The 17361-nt window shown below is 33.8% G+C and overlaps 1 protein-coding gene across 2 annotated transcripts in view; it reads right to left on the reverse strand.

Annotated features, from left to right (window-relative positions):
- F13B (coagulation factor XIII B chain) overlaps nt 1-17361 on the reverse strand; it is a 34082-nt gene that overhangs the window by 669 nt on the left and 16052 nt on the right. Inside the window, exons 9-12 of one of the 2 annotated variants that reach the window (XM_036109072.2) lie at nt 12930-13130; nt 11805-11987; nt 4503-4716; nt 6-898 (exon numbers count right to left, since the gene is read on the reverse strand). In XM_036109072.2, coding sequence (XP_035964965.1) covers nt 865-898; nt 4503-4716; nt 11805-11987; nt 12930-13130 — 632 coding nt within the window. In that variant the 3' untranslated portion in view covers nt 6-864. Of the gene's footprint in view, nt 1-5; nt 899-4502; nt 4717-11804; nt 11988-12929; nt 13131-17361 lie in introns of those variants that run through there. The other variant, XM_078078231.1, reaches the window with a different exon arrangement.

The following is a 17361-nucleotide window of genomic DNA, read 5'->3' on the forward strand; positions in this document are numbered from 1 at the left end:
ATAATAAATAAATAAATCTTTAAAAAAAAAAATGTCATCATATTGAGAAGATCTTGAGTTAGGTGAACTGAATGGCTTCCAGATAAGAAAATGTGCTATTCTAGTAACAACAACCAGTCCTACTAGGGGGTTTTAGAACCTGGTAGTGCTATTACACATGCTTATGAATGAACACTAATAACAAATGGAAGTATAACTGTTACTTTAAATGGAAGTGTAACTGTTACTTCAAAATATTACTTGAAAGTGTAAAATATAAAAATGGAAAATGTTGTTCTTTTTTTAGCCACGTTCCTTGGGCAACATTTTAACATGTGGATAGTTCACGACCTCATAATTTGATTAACCTTGAAGCTAATACTACAGTTAATTTTTGAAGCTCTTTACATTTAGAAAGTGTAAAGGGCAGTCTTTTCTCTATTTAATAAGGTAAATCCTCTAACATGATGTATAGTTTCTTATCTCTAGTGTTTGGTTCTTTAATATTGACAGAAAGATTGAATTAAAAGTACCAGAAAACCCTAATGTTAATGAATATGATAAAAACAAATATCTTGAAGGCAATAATATAACACAATGAATGGATATTAGGAAACAGAAATACTTTGACATGTAGATCAATCTTTTTAACAGAGGGAAAGCATGCAATAAAGGTTAGGTTACATGTCAGATCAGTCAAATTAGAACAGAAACAACATGTTCTGGCTTATTTATAAATAAAAAAAATGTTCAACATCGACAATTTAGATTCAAATCTTCAAGCAAGTTAAAACTTAGAGACTTGTAATTTTTCTTCTAAAAATTATGTTTTATAAAGGATTTTATGATGTGTTGATACACTATTCTTCTTTCTGCCATACATTTTTATGTCATGAAGCGTTGTTGATAAGACAGCATCCTTGATGAGAAAGAGAGAGGAAGGAAGAGAGATTTTTGAAATAAGCACCATTTTTGGTCAAGTATTTGTTATAACTTAGCCCTTCAACACTTCATATAATTAGTCATTGTTTTAGCTAGTTATTGATAAAAGCAAGTAGACAGACTTGGTGAATTATACCACAAATTCCTTTTTCAAATCTCAGTGTCATTTGATAGAATAATGCCATTTTTTAAACAATTTTTCTAAGTTATTTACCTCTTTTTCTCTTTGAAATGAGAAATACAAGATACACTAAGACACTTAAACACATATAAAATTTTTCTGTCCTGATTTTACCATAGTTAAAAATTTTTAAAGTTTTCCACCCATGTGTCTCTTATGAATGTTTTTATAGACTGTTCAAAGTATCTAAAAAGTTATCCTTATGTTGTTCATATAGTTCATTGTTCACAATGATGAGAACACATACACTTTGCCATTAAGTTATTTTTATAATATTCTTTTCTAAAAAAGATCTTATTTATGTATTTTAGAGAGAGAGAGCAAGCACAAGCATGAGCAGGGGGAGGGGCAGAGGGAGAAACACACTCCCCGCTGAGCAGGGAGACTGATGTGGGGCTTGATCTCAGGACCCTGGGATCATGACTAGAGCCAAAGGCAGACTCTTAACTCTGACTGAGCCACCCAGGCACCCATATTTTTATAATATTCTTAATCAAATATAAAGTATAATTTCCATTTTATACTGTATCTTTAAAAGTGTCAAAATCCTGATTCTATAAAATGATTTACATCATTTTATTGTATTATTGTAATATTTTACTAAAAACAGGATTATATTTCATTCATCAAGAAATATAAAATAGGGTTATTGTTTTTCTTTGTCTGACTTATTTCACTTAGCATAATACCCTCTAGGTCCACCTATGTTGTCACAAATGGCAAGATCTCATCCTTTTTATGGATGAGTAATATTCCATTGTATATATAATATTCTACATCTTTTTTATCCGTTCATCTATCAATAGCACCTGGGCTGCTTTCATATCTTGGCTATTATAAATAATGCTTCAATAAACAAAAAGGTACATATATCTTTTTGAATTACTGTCTTTGTTTTCATTGGGAAAATACCCAGAGGTAGAATTATTGGTTCGTATAGTATTTCATTTTTAATTTTTTGAGGAACTTCCATACTGTTTTCCATAGTGGGTGTACCAATTTACATTCACACCAACAGGGCATGAGGGTTTCTTTTTCTTCACATCCTTGCCAACACTTATTTCTTGTCTTTTTGATTCTAGCCATTCTGACAAGTGGAAGGTGATATCTCATGGTTCTGATTTGCATTTCCCTGATGATTAGTGATGTTGAGTGTCTTTTTGTCTGTTCATGTGTCTGTTGGCCATCTCTGTCCCTTTTTAATTGGATTATTTGGGTATTTATTTATTTATTTTGAGAGAGAGAGCATGAGCAGGGAGGGAAGGGCAGAGGGAGAGGGAAAGAATCTTAAGCAGACTCCACACTGAGCATGGAGCCTGACATGGGGCTCAATCTTATGACCCTGAGATCATGGCCTGACTAAGCCAAAATCAGGAGTCAGACACTTAACTGACTTAGTCACCCAGGCACCCCATTTGGGGGGATTAAAGTTCTTCATATATTGGGGCACCTAGGTGGCACAGTCAGTTGAGGGTCCAACTCTTGGTTTTGGCTTAAGTCGTGATCTCAGGGTCCTGGGATCAGGCCCCACATCAGGCTCCATGCTCAGCGAGGAGTCTGCTTGGAATTCTCTCCTTCTCCCTCCACCCCTTCCCACTGAGCTCACTCTCTCTCTCAAATAAATAAATAAATATTTAAAAAATAAAATAAAATTCTTCATATGTTTTGGATATTAACCATTATCAGATATAACCTTTGCAAATATCTTCTCCCATTCAGTGGGTTATCTTTTTGTTTTGTTGATGGTTTCCTTTGCTATGCAGAAGCTTTGCATTTTGATGTAGTCTCAATAGTTTATATTTGCTTTTGTTTTCCTTTCTCAGGAGACATAACTAGAAAAATGTTACTAAGGCCAAAGACAAGGAGATTACTACCTGTTTTCTTCTAGGAGTTTTATGGTTTCAGGTCTCACATTTAGACCTTTTACCCATTTTGAGGTTTTGTGTGTGTGTGTGTCATGTAAGAAAGTGGTCCAGTTTTATTCTTTTGCATGTAGTTGTCCAGGTTTCCTCATACCATTTATTCCCCATTGTATATCCCTGCCCCCTTCATCATAGATTAATTGACCATATAAAAGTATGGGTTTATTTCTGGGCTCTTTATTCTGTTCCATTTATCTATGTGTCTATTTTTATTCCAGTACCATACTATTTTGATTACTGTAGTTTTGTAGTATATTTTGAAATCTACAATTGCAATACCTCCATTTTTGTTCTTCTTTCTCAAGATTGCTTTGGCTTTTTGGGGTCTTTATATAAGTCAGACAGAGAAAGACAAATACCATATGATTTCACTTATATGTGGAATCTAAAAAAACAAAGAAACAAAAAGTGGACATAGATCTATAAACATGGAGAACAAATTGATGGTTGCTAGAGTGGAGGGGGATAGAGGGATGGACAAAATTGGAAAAGGGGACCGAGTGAGAGAGGCAGGCTTCCAGTTATGGAATAAGTAAGTCATGGGAATAAAAGGTACAGCATAGGGAATATAGTGAATGGTATTATAATAGCATTGTATGGTGACAGATCATGGCTACACTTGTGGTGAGCATAGCATAACAATAGAGTTGTTGAATCACTATGTTGTATACCTGAACCTAATGTAACATTGTACATAAACTATACTCAAATAAAAACCAAAAAAGAGGGGCGCCTGGGTGGCTCAGTTAGTTAAGCGTCTGCCTTCGGCTCAGGTCATGATCCCAGGGTCCTGGGATCAAGCCCCGCGTTGGGCTCCCTGTTCAGCGGGAAGCCTGCTTCTCCCTCTCCTACTCCCCCTGCTTGTGTTCCCTTTCTTGCTGTGTCTCTGTCAAATAAATAAATAAAATCTTAAAAAAAAAAAAAACCAAAAAAGAATGAGGAAAAAAAAAACAAATAAAAAAGTATAAAATATGTACTTTTAAATTATCTTATGAGGAAACACTTTCGTGTTTCCAAGCTCTTACACAGACATGTGTTCCTGAAAATAACTTAATTTTAATCATTGTTATTAATATGCTCTTCTATCACTAGAAAGATTTGTACAACTTTGTTTCCCATCTTTATAACTTATACTTGGACCTATACTGGGAAGTGGGAGAAAATGCAAACATCTCTCTCAAAGTATAGGTTAATTTTTCCACATTTAAATACTGCACATATAAATCAGTTTATTTTCCAAATTGCCAAAGTGTCACAAATATGAAATAGCAAACAATACTCTGACTTCAGACAACTCAGAAAGTTTGTTGAATTAATTAATACTTCTAGGCTTAAAAAGTGAAATTATTTTTTTCCTATACAATGACCATGAAGTAGGGGTTTTGTAGAACTTATATTTCTGAAATTTATAACATAAAGAATCTCTTGAATAACAATCTGAAGAAAATAATTAGTTGTAGGCACAAGCTTCTTCTTACCTTTCTCTGTGAATGCATCTTGGATATTTTAAGTGCCCTCTGTCACACTGCACTCTGAGTTCAGATCCAGTAATAGAGAATTCAGCTATATACGTATTTCTCTTACAAAGAAACTCAATATACTCGCCATGGAAAATATGTGGTCTATCATCAAAATCCCATTTCAGGAGTAAATTATTATTTTCCATTTCAACAAAAGATAATGTGCAAGGCTCTGAAAAAATAAGAAGAAGAAAATTATCTTGACACATCTTGGCACTAACAGGAAGCACTGTGGTTCCTATTCATGATGACCTTAAAATTCCCAGGCATTAGAGTGGCAACTAAGTTAGAATTAATATTTGAGTCAGAGAATATGTTCAATGTTCACAGAAAACAATCTGCCATTTGTCTGTGTGGTCCTGGATTTGGAAAAGATGTATGTCCTGCCAGTCACTTAGCTTTATGCCATTATGGTTTTCAAAGATAGTAAACAAAAAAGGTGGGTTTTTAAATTTTTTTATTGTTATGTCAATCACCATACATTACATCATTAGTTTTGGATGTAGTGTTCCATGATTCATTATCTGCGTATAACACCCAGTGCTCCATGCAGAACGTGCCCTCGTCAATACCCATCACCAGGCTAACCCATCCTCCCGCCCCCCTCCCCTCTAGAACCCTCAGTTTGTTTTCCAGAGTCCATCATCTCTCATGGTTCATCTCCCCCTCTGATTTCCCCCACTTCATTCTTCCCCTCCTGCTATCTTCTCTTTTTTTTTTTTCTTAACATATATTGCATTATTTGTTTCAGAGGTACAGATCTGTGATTCAACAGTCTTGCATAATTCATAGCGCTCACTATAGCACATACCCTCCCCAATATCTATCATCCAGCCCCCCCATCCCTCCCACCCCACCCCCCACTCCAGCAACCCTCAGTTTGTTTCCTGAGATTAAGAATTCCTCATATCAGTGAGGTCATATGATACATGTCTTTCTTTGATTGACTTATTTCGCTTAGCATAACACCCTCCAGTTCCATCCACGTCGTTGCAAATGGCAAGATCTCATTCCTTCAAAAAAGGTATTTTTATAAAAAACATTGATAGTTACCAATAATTATTGAAATAATGTTCTTTTTCTTATTTTTTTCTTCAGAAAGCTTAAATAAAATCCCCATGAGACAAAGTATTTGTTTGATTATTAGATAGATAAAATATTATGGAAATGTAGAAAGAAGCTGGATTGTCAACAATGACTCAAACTCTATGACCTGATGGCATCCAGAGTGGTTGACAGTTTCCTCTCTTTGAAATTTCCAGTTATTATGGAATATCAATATTAGATTAAGATGTTTTGAATTCTAAGCATTTAAAATATTATTGTGTCCTTTCACTAATGCATTAAAACAAAACAAAATAAAAACTTAAGATAATTATTAGGATACTCAACAAATTCCTTTGATTTTTTTCATAATAAAAATATCGCTATTTTCAAAATGTCAAGTTATTTCAGAAAATGAGTTGTTTGTGTCCTTATTTGCCTCCTGGATGACATGGCACCAAACAGTAGGTCCTGAGACAGGTTAAAGGTCCAGAGTTGCTAATAGAGCATATAAATCATGTAACTGTAATACATTAACAAACTTCTTTATTCAATATTTTCAGTAAGTATTTATCGATTCCCTAAGTGTCAGATGTTATGCTAGAAGTTCTATAGACAGAATAAAAATGAAGAAAAATAATCAGAAAGACTCTAAGAGAATCTTTATAGTCACTGCAAAATATCTTTGAAAATGAGGTCAAATAGCACTATAATTTAAAATGTTATAGTTCTACAAAACATAACATTTTAATTAAAACAAGTTAAAAATTAATTCATGGACCTTCTGTTCTCAGCTATGACAGAATAGTCTATATCAGACCAGCTAATCAGAATAGTGACAGAATAGTCTATATCAGACCAGTTTTTTCTACTAAAAACTAGAAAATTTGAAAACTGACATGAAGCATGTATTTCAAGGAATTAGAGCATTTCGAAGGCACTCAGTACTCAAGATGCCAAGGTTCTGGTAAAAGCTCATTCAGATGAGTCCAACATTCTGTGTGGCATTTCCTCTTTGGGCATTTGTTGATTCTCAGCATGAGCTGAGAGACTGTAGAGAATGGTCAACAGCAAACATAGAGCTAGCAGAGCTTTTGGAAATCTCATGTTGTTGAGGATAGAAAAACAGAAGTTTAGGTCAGACATGACAGCCAGGACTTGAGTGGTCAAGAACCCAGAGGAATGGGAGATACAGAGAATGAATGTGATACTCTGCACTGGCTGTTTGCTCCCTTGAAGCATTTGCCTATTCTTGGCTTGTGCAAAGAGAGAGGATAAAGAGCCAAGCAGAAAGTGAATGAAAAGCTACATTAAGCTTTTTTGGCAGTCTCCCAGTAATATGAAAGGCAGTCAAGAAGGAGGAACCTTGGTATAAACACCAAACTCTTAGTGAAGAACCCTGCAGGATTATGTTCTATTAGTAGGAGCAAACAAAGGTCTGAAAATAAGCTTAGAAAAAGCTGCATTTCTAATTAGATTGAAGCCAATTTCCCCTACACTATCAGCCAAAAGAAGAGATGCATATTCTCTGGAACAAGATGACATCATCGTTTCAAGTCTCTAAAATTTTCCATACATAATATTTGATATTCAATCAACTGTTAACAGAAATAGCAAAAAATTAGGCTAGAAATCAAAGTAGGCCTACAGATGATCCAGATAATGGAGTTTGCAGGCAAGGACTTAAAGATAAGTGTGATTAACATGGTGAAGAAATAGATGTTAAGATAAAGTTTTTCATCAGACAACTGAAATCTACAAAAAAAAAAAAGCATAAAATGATATTCTAGAAATACAAGGATATTGAGAGCTCAGTAGATGAGTTTAAAGCAGATTGGACACATCTAAAGAAAGGATTAATGAATTGGAAGATACATCAGTAGAAAATTACCAAATGGGAACAAAGAAGATTAAAGGCACCTTCCAGAACTATGAAAAACATCAAGCCACAGATTCAAGAAGTGCTACCAACTTGAAGCATGAAATGCTCAGGGGCGCCTGGGTAGCTCAGTCAGTTAAGCATCTGCCTTTGGCTCAGGTCATGATCCCAGGGTCCTGGAATCCAGTTGTGCATCAGGCTCCCCGCTCAGTGGGGAGTCGACTTCTCCCTCTGCCCCTCCCCCATTCATGTGTGCACGCTCTCTTTCTCCCTCTCTCGCAAAAATAAATAAATAAGATCTTTAAAAAAAAGAAAAGAATGAAATGCTTGGAGAAACACATACCAAGGCCCTGCATAAATAGCCTACTGAAAATAAAGGGGAAAAGAATCTCAAAACCAGCAGAGTACAAAAAGAAACTTAGTTTCAAAGATGTACCATTAAGAATGGCATTGACTGGGACACATGGGTGGCTCAGTTGCTTAAGTGTCTGCCTTCAGGTCAGGTCATGATCCCAGGGTCCTGGGATCGAGTCCTGCATCGGGCTCCTTTCTCAGCGGGGAGCCTGCTGCTCCCCCTGCTTGTATTCTCTCTCTCTCTCTCTTTCTCTGAAACATGAATAAATAAATAAATAAAATCTTAAAAAAAATAAAGAATGGCATTGACTAACAAAAACTATAAAATGCAGGGGCGCCTGGGTGGCTCAGTTGGTTAAGCGTCTGCCTTCAGCTCAGGTCATGATCCCAGGGTCCTGGGATCAAGCCCCACATCAGGCTCCCTGTTCAGCAGGAAGCCTGCTTCTCCCTCTCCCACTCCCTGATTGTGTTCCCTCTCTTGCTGTCTCTCTCTGTGTCAAATAAATAAATAAAAATCTTTTTTAAAAAAACTATAAAATGCAGAAAAGGATAAAAATGACATCTTCTAAAGCATGGAAAGAAAAAGAGGGAATTCTATCTCTGGTAAAATTCCTCTTCAAAAGTGAAGGAAAATAAAGAAATTTGCAAGCAAACAAAAACTGAGAAAATAATAAAGAAATAATATTTTTCAGGCATGTGCAAAATGATCCCAACCAGAAATAGCAACAAACAGAAGAAGATGAGAAACAAATCACTGAAAAACATATCAACAAGTCTTAAAGAATATTTTTGGAAAACATAATATTCATTGTATCTTTGGGACTTAAACTATATGTAGAATGAAAATGCATGACACAGTAATACAAAAAGTGGGAAGGGTAAATCAAGCTAAAGTGTTCTGGGTCTTGGAGAGGTGGTATAAGTCCTAATTTATATTCAACTGTAGTAAGTCATGGTTGAATTATGTAATTTATGTGATAACAATTTGAAAGGAATCCAAGAGGAAAGTATAATCGACAACCTAGTAGGGAGTGAAATGGTTTAAAAAGAATTGATTTACCCCGAAGAAAGAAAAGAGAGAGAGAGAGAAGAATAAAGAACAGATAGGATATATATCTAGTACAGTAAGATGGTAGCTATAAACCAAATACATCAGTACTTATATAACATGTATATGGACAAATAATATAAAAATTTGTCAGACTAAATAAGTATGCTTTAAAATAAACAACTATATATTGCTTACAATATATACACATTAAAAGTAAGAAACCAAAATGTTGAAAGTTAAAGAATGAAAAAATGTATGCCTTGTAAATACTTGTTGAAAGCTTGTACATCTAAAGTAGACTTCAGGCAAAAACAAACAAAAACAAAGTATTAGTATAGATAAAGGAGGACTCTTTTAAAATTATACAGGGCCAGTACACCAAGATTTAATATGCTTCAATTTGTGTGTACCTAGTAGAATAGTATAAAAAAACGAAAGCAAAAATTGAGAGAATACGAGAAATGTTTTTAAATGCACAGAGTATAAGGGACTTTAACATACTTCTTTTGGTGACTGATAGAAAAACAGACACAAATCAGCACAGATATGAATGAACTTAATATGAAAAACAAAATTCAACTGACATATATGCAGCAACAGTGAATCCAACAATGACAATTATTTGTTTATTTCAAGTACAAAAGAATGTGTACCTACAATAAACATATGCTTGTAATAAAGTAAGTATCAATGAATTTCAAAAGATTTATATAATTCAAAGTGTGTCTCAATGGATTCAAATTAGAAATCAATAACAAAAGGAAACTAGAAAATCTTCCAATGCTTAGAAACTAAAAAACAAACTTCTACATAACTCAGAGTGCATACAAGATATCAAAATGGGTATCATGTATTTTTTAACTGGATGGCTGAATAATAATAAAATTCCAAAATATAAAAATGTGTGGGATAAAGTTAAAGTTGTGCTCAGTAGGAAATTTAAAGATATAATTATATCCTTACTGTATCATTAACAAATTAAATTAAATTTTCTTTAAAAATCCTTTAAAAAAGAAAGGCTGAAAATTAGTAATATAAGTATCCACCTAAAAAGCTAAGAGTAATAAAATAAATTTAAGAAATTAGAAGAGAGAAAATAATAAGAATTTAAATTATTAAAAGAGGTGGCGCCTGGGTGGCTCAGTCGTTAAGCGTCTGCCTTCGGCTCAGGTCATGATCCCAGGGTCCTGGGATCGAGTCCCACATCGGGCTCCCTGCTCGGCGGGAAGCCTGCTTCTCCCTCTCCCACTCCCCCTGCTTGTGTTCCCTCTCTCGCTGTGTCTCTCTCTGTCAAATAAATAAATAAAATCTTTAAAAAATAAAAAAAATAAAAAATAAAAAAAATAAAAAAAATAAAAAAATAAAAAAAATAAATTATTAAAAGAGTAAGCAACATTTGATGAAAGGGTAACAAATGTAAATACTAGTTGTTTGAAATGCCTAATAAAAGTTATAGACCCAGGGCCTGGATGGCTCATTTGGTTTACTGACCAATTCTTGGTTTTGGCTCAGATCATGAATGATCTCTGGGTCCTGAATTGGAGCCCTAGGTTGAGCTCCAGGCTCAGTGGGGAGTCTGCTTTCTTTCTCCCTCTCCCTCTGCTCCTGATCCTCCCCCTCTCTAAAATAAATAATCTTTTTTTTTAAAAAACCCAAACTTCAAAAAAAAAAAATAGTAATAGACCCTTAGCAAGACATGTCAAGAAAGAAAGATACAGCTTAATAGCAGCAAAAACAAATGACATATCACTAAAGGCATTAAAAAGAATGTAAAAGGATGTTGTAAACAAGATTATGTCAACAAATTTGACAATTTAGATATTATTGACAAATTTCTATAAACCACCCTACCAAAACTGACAGCTGTCAGGATCTTTCTTTAGAGAGAACTTGATGTTCAAATGGCATGTTCGGTGGATTCCTACAATTATTAAGGAAGAAATGGTACCAATCTTACACAAATTCCAGGGAATTGAAAAAGAGGGAGCTTACCAATTCACCATATGAGGAAAGCAGAAACTTCATACCAAACCCAAAGGAAAATAACAAAATAACAGACTGATCTCTCTCATAAAAATAGATGTGAAACTTCTAAGTAAATATAAGCAAATAAAATCCAATAACATGTAAAAAGCATAATTCATCACAACCAAGTGTGATTTATTACAGGAATGTAATCATGCTTTAACATTCAGGAAGAAGCAATATAATTCCAGGGGGAAAAAGTAATAATATGATTATTTTAATAGACAGTGCTAAAATTAAACACTCACTGAAGATTTTTTTAAAAACTCTTAGAAAAATAGAAATTAAACTTTCTATATTTTTAATTTGATTTTGAAGTATTTATAACACTATAATTAAAGATGAATTGTTGAAAGTTTTACTTATGAGATTGGGAAACAAGATACCCACTACCTCTTCTACTCAGTATTGTACTCAAGTCCAAGCTGGTGAAATAAGATAGTAAATAAGTCAGATATGGAAACAAAAAAATATTTTCTTTTTATTTAAAGATATGGTTTTTTATGTCTCCTGATAATTTTCACTAATAAGGCATAACTTGCTTCAACTTTCTATCTTTGTTTCCCCATTGCACTCATGTTTTCTATTATAGTACCAGTCACATGGTACTAAATGATAACTGTTAACATATGTACCATACCACCATGACTTATTCATCTTATAGCCCCATAAAACACCAGTACTTAGTGTATGGTTTGTATTTAGTAAATATTTGTTAGGGCAAGATGGACTATAGTTATTTATGATCTACAGGAGAGAATAGAAACCAGTGATGAAATAGGCACACTGATACACAAAGATAGCAAATTAAGCATTATAATAGTATTATATTAACTAACAGAGAAGAGAAAGTGGGAAAAGATATGGTTTTATTTTATTAAATAGGTGGCTATTTCGTAGTACATACCTAAACACAATGGTGGCGTAGTCCACACTCCCTCTAAACAATAGGACTCCTTAGATCCTTGAAGGAAATGGTGATCAAAACATTTGTATTCTACCGAGGAACCATTTTCATAGATGTCTGATGTTGAACTAATTATGACTCCATTTTTAATAAGTGGAGGAGATACACACATTCTTTTAGATTCTGAAAAAATGATTTTAAAAGCATACAATGAATTTCTATAATAAACATCCAATACTTTAATAGTTGCTATAGATATAAAATAAGATAGGGACTCCTGGGTGGCTCAGGTGGTTAAGCACCAACTCTTGATTTCTGCTCAAGTCATGATCTCAGGGGCGTGGGACTGAGCCCCACCTCAGGCTTTGTGCTCAGCGTGGAGTCGGCTTGAGGATTTCTCTCCCTCTGCCCCACCCCCACCCCACGCTCTCTCTCTCTCTCTCTCTAAAAAAAAAAATAAACAAAAAGAAATAAAATGAGATATTTCATGTAAAAGCATTTTTAAGATAGCTGTCAAATTTTAACTATTGAGAGCATAGTTCTACAATAACTTCATACTATAAAATTGATTATTGCAATTAGAATCTCATATTATAATATTGAAAAACATATTTAAAACTGGCAAAGTATTAATAAACATTATTTTATTTTTCCCTTTTTATCTAGATGTGAAAATGTATGAAACCCATTTGAAGCCATGCTTTCTGCATGTATTCTCTTCCATTTTTTTCTTATTAAAAGTAATAGTTCCATATCTAAGCAGCACACAAAATCTTTCAATCTGATCAAGTCCTTTTCTGAAACAATAGTCTCCAGCAAACCCCAAGAAAAGCAATGTTTTCCAGAGTTATTGATTGTTCACATTAGGGGGATCAGTCCTCTGATAGTCTGGTGATATCTATAAGATCTATTAATTTCTCCCTTTATAAAACTGACTTATTGGAATTAAAAGATGTCAGCATAGTCATCCTATTTAGGTGTATGTGCTTACTGGAAATTGATCAGATCATTCCCAATTTATAGATTAGAAGATGATGGTGGTGAGTTGGGTAGGGTCTGTCTTATACTTTGAACCCAAGTGGTGATATTGATCACTTGAGAAATTGTCAGAAAGCATTGTTTTACCTTTTCTAATACATAAAGGATATTTCACTTCTCCTCTATTGCATTGTACAGATAATTCAGACAACGAGGTTGATGGAGATAAGTCATATCCTTGTTTACATACAAAATCTATTAAATCTCCATGTAAGACCTTTCCTTCATACTTCCACTTCATCTCTATGTTATTTCTGTACATGTAGTCCACATTAATAGTACATGGCTCTGTAAAACAAAATGTTCTTTTAAATTATTTATTCATTTGACAAATATGAAGTTTAATGTATTTTTAAAAGAAAAATTTTGACAGGTATCAAAAGCAATGTTTTATATTTAATATTTACATTATTAAAACTCCTCACACATATACATAATAAAGTATACACTTTATTGCTATCAAATGAATTTATACATTTCTTCTTCTTATTATTATATTATAAATTAAAACCACTTAATTTGAACATTAAAAACTATTATTTAAGGGGCGCCTGTGTGACTCAGTTGTTAAGGGTCTGCCTTCGGCTCAGGTCATGATCCCGGGGTCCTGGGATCGATCCCCGCCTTGGGCTCTCTGCTCAGCAGGAAGCCTGCTTCTCCCACTCTCACTCCCCCTGCTTGTGTTCCCTCCCTTGCTGTGTCTCTCTCTGTCAAATAAATAAAGAAAATCTTAAAAAAAAATCATCTAAGCTAGAAGAGACACACTTTAGACTTAAAAGTGAAGAGATACAAAAGGATATACCATGCAAATAGAAGCAAAAAAAAAAAAAAAAAAGCCAGTGTAACAATACTTATATTGGACAAAAGAGACTTTAAAATAAAGACAGTAACAAGAGATAAAGAAGCATTATGTAATCATTATGATTAAGAAATCATTCTAACAAGAGCATATAATAATTGTAAATATATATACACCCCAAAAAAACAGTCTAACCTTGTACCTAAAGGAGCCAAAAAAAAAAAAAGCCCAAGATTAGTAGAAGGAAGGAAATAATAAAGATCAGAGCAGAAAGAAATAAATGATGTAGAGACTAAAAAAAAAAAACAATAGAAAGGATCAGTGAAACCAGGAGTTCTCTGAAAAGATAAACAAAATTGATAAACCTTTAGCCAGATTCATCAAGAAAAAAAGAGAGGACAAAAATAAATAAAATTAGAAATAAAAGAGAAGTAAAAACTGACACCACAGAAATACAAAGGATTATAAGAGAATACTACAAAATTCATATGCCAGCAAATCGGACAACCTAGAAGAAATAGGTAAATTCCTAGAAACCTATAATCTTCCAAAACTAAATCAGGAAGAAATAGAAAATCTGAACAGACCAATTACTAGTAACAATATTGAATTGGTAATAAAAAAACCCCAACAAACAAAAGTCCAGGACCAGATGGCTTCATAGGTGAATTTTACCAAACATTTAAAGAGGAGTTAATACTTATTTTCCTCAAATTATTCCAAAACATAAAGGAAGAAGGAAAGCTTCCAAGTACATTCTACAAGGCCAGGATCACCATGATACCAGAACCAGACAGACACTACAAACAAAGATAACTACAGGCCAATATCCCCGATGAACACAGATGCAAACATTCTCAACAAATTATTAGCAAACTGTATTCAATAACACATTAAAAAATCACCATGATCAAGTGAAATTTATTCTAGAGATGCAAGGATGTTTCAATAGTCATAAATCATTCAATGTGATACACATCAACAAAACAAAGGATAAAACTGTATAATCATCTAGTATATGCAGAAAAAGCATTTGAGAAATGTCAACATCTACTCATTTAAAAAACACTCAATAAAGTGGTTTAGAGGGAACATACCTCAACATAAGAAAGGCCATATATGATAAACTCACAGCTAACATCATACTCAGTGGTTAAAATTGGAGAGCTTTTCCTCTAAGATCAGGAAAAAGAAAAAGATGTCCATTCTTGCCACTTTTATTCAACATAGCACTGAAAATTCTAGCCACAGCAATTAGAAAAAAAAAAGACATACAAATTGATAAGGAAAAAAGTTAATGCAGATGACATGATCCTATACACAAAAAACCCTAAAGACTCCATAAAAAAACTATTAAAAGTAAAAAATGAATTCAGTAAAATTGTAGGATACAAAATTAATACACAGAAATCAATTGCATTTCTATGCACTACTAACAGAGTAGTAAAAAGAGAAATTAAGAAAACGATTCTATTTATAAATACGCCAAAAAGAATAAAATACCTAGGGATAAACTTAACCAAGGAGGTTAAGACCTGTACTCTGAAAACTATAAAACATATTGATGAAAGAAATTGAAACTGACACAAAGAAGTGGAAAGACATTCCATGCTCATGGATTGGGAGAATTAATATTGTTAAAATGTCCATACTAACCAAAGCAATCTACAGATCCATGCAATTCCTATTAAAATACCAATAGCATTTTCCACAGAACTAGAACAAATAATCCTAAATTTTATATGGAACCACAAAAGATTCCAGATAACAAAAGCAATCTTTAGGAAGAAGAACAAAACTGGAGGTGTCACAATCTCTGATTTCAAGATATATGACAAAGTTGAAGTGATCAAAACAGTATGATACTAGCATAAAAATGGACACATAGATTTATGGAACAGAATAGAGAGCCCAGAAATATATCCATGCTCATATGGTCAGTTAATCTATGACAAAGGAGGCAAGAATATTACAATGGGAAAAAGACAGTCTTCAATCAATGATGATGGGAAAACTGGACAGCAACATGCAAAAGAATAAAACTTTTTAGGATAATATAATAAGGGCCTGATCTTACCCCATACCCCAAAATTAACTCAAAATGGACAAAAGACCTAAATGTGAGACCTGAAACCATAAAATTCCTAGAAGAAAACATAGGCAGTAACCTTCTTGGCTTTGGCCTTAGCAACATTGTTCTAGATATGTCTCCTGAGGCAAGGGAAACAAAAGCAAATGTAAATTATTGGAACTACATCAAAATAAAAAGCTTTTGCACAGCAAAGGAAACCATCAACAAAACAAAAAGTCAACTCACTGAATGGGAGGAGGTATTTGTAAAGGATATTTCTGATAATGGGTTAATATCCAAAATATATGAAGAAGTTATACAACTCAACACACACAAAAAACAAATAATCCAATTAAAAAATGGGCAGAGGACCTGAATAGACGTTTTTCCAAAGAAAACATATAAATGGCCAACAGACACATGAAAAGATGTTCAACATCACTCATCACCAGGGAAATGCAAATCAAAACCACAATGGCTAGAATCAAAAAGAGAAGTAACAAATGTTGGTGAGGATGTGGAGGGGGGAAAACCCTCGTGCTGTGTTGGTGGGAATATAAATTGGTGCAGCCACTGTGGTGAACATTATGGAGGCCCCTCAAAAAATTAAAAATAGAAATACTATATGATCCAATAATTCCACTTCTGGGTATTTACCCAAAGAAAATTAAAACACTAATTCAAAAAGCTGTATGCACCCCTATGTTTATTGCAGCATTATTTACAATAGCTAAGATATGGAAGCAACACAAGTGTCCATGTAATGGAATATTACTCAGCCATTAAAAAGAATGAAATTTTGCCATTTGCAACAACAAATCTTGACATCTACAACAACTAGATGTATCTAGAGGGTATTATCCTAAGTGAAATAATTCGCAGAAAGACAGATACCATATGATTTAATTTTATGTGGAATCTAAAACATAAAACAAACGCATAAACAACCCCCCCCAGAAATTAAGTCATATATAAAAAAACAAATTGATGGCTGCCAGAAGGAAGGAGGGTATGGGAATGGGCAAAATGGGTGAAGGGGTGTGGGATATATGGGCTTCTGATTATGGGATGAATAAATCATGAGGATAAAAGGTACAGCAGAGGGAATTTAGTCAATGGTATTGTAATTGCATTGTATGGTGACTGATGGTATCTACATTGGCGGTGCTCATAGCATAACATTTAGATTTGTCGAATCAATATGATGCAGTCCCCAAAATAATGTAACATTGTGTGCCAACTATACTTCAGTAAAAAAAAATATATATACATATATGTATACATATATATGTATATTACAATCACTTAGGTTAAGCATGATCGTCTCCCTATAAAATAAAAATCATGAGGGGCGCCTGTGGCTCAGTTGGTTAAGTGTCTGACTTTTGGTTTTGGCTCAGGTCATGATCTCATGGGTCTTGAGATCAAGCCCCAGGTGGGGCTCCATGCCCAGCGCAGAGTCTGCTTGAAGATTCTCTCCCTCTGTCCCTTCCCCCACTCATGCGCATACTCTTTCTTTCTCTCTCTCTCTAAAATAAATAAATAAACCTTAAAAAAATAAAATAAAAATCATGAAATAGAAAATGTATTTATTGTACAATATTTGTGAGACACCTACCACTTGAGGTACATCAAAGAACAAAGCAAAG

Source organism: Halichoerus grypus, chromosome 7 (assembly GCF_964656455.1).
Source record: "Halichoerus grypus chromosome 7, mHalGry1.hap1.1, whole genome shotgun sequence".
In the NCBI taxonomy this organism is placed as follows: Eukaryota; Metazoa; Chordata; class Mammalia; order Carnivora; family Phocidae; genus Halichoerus; species Halichoerus grypus.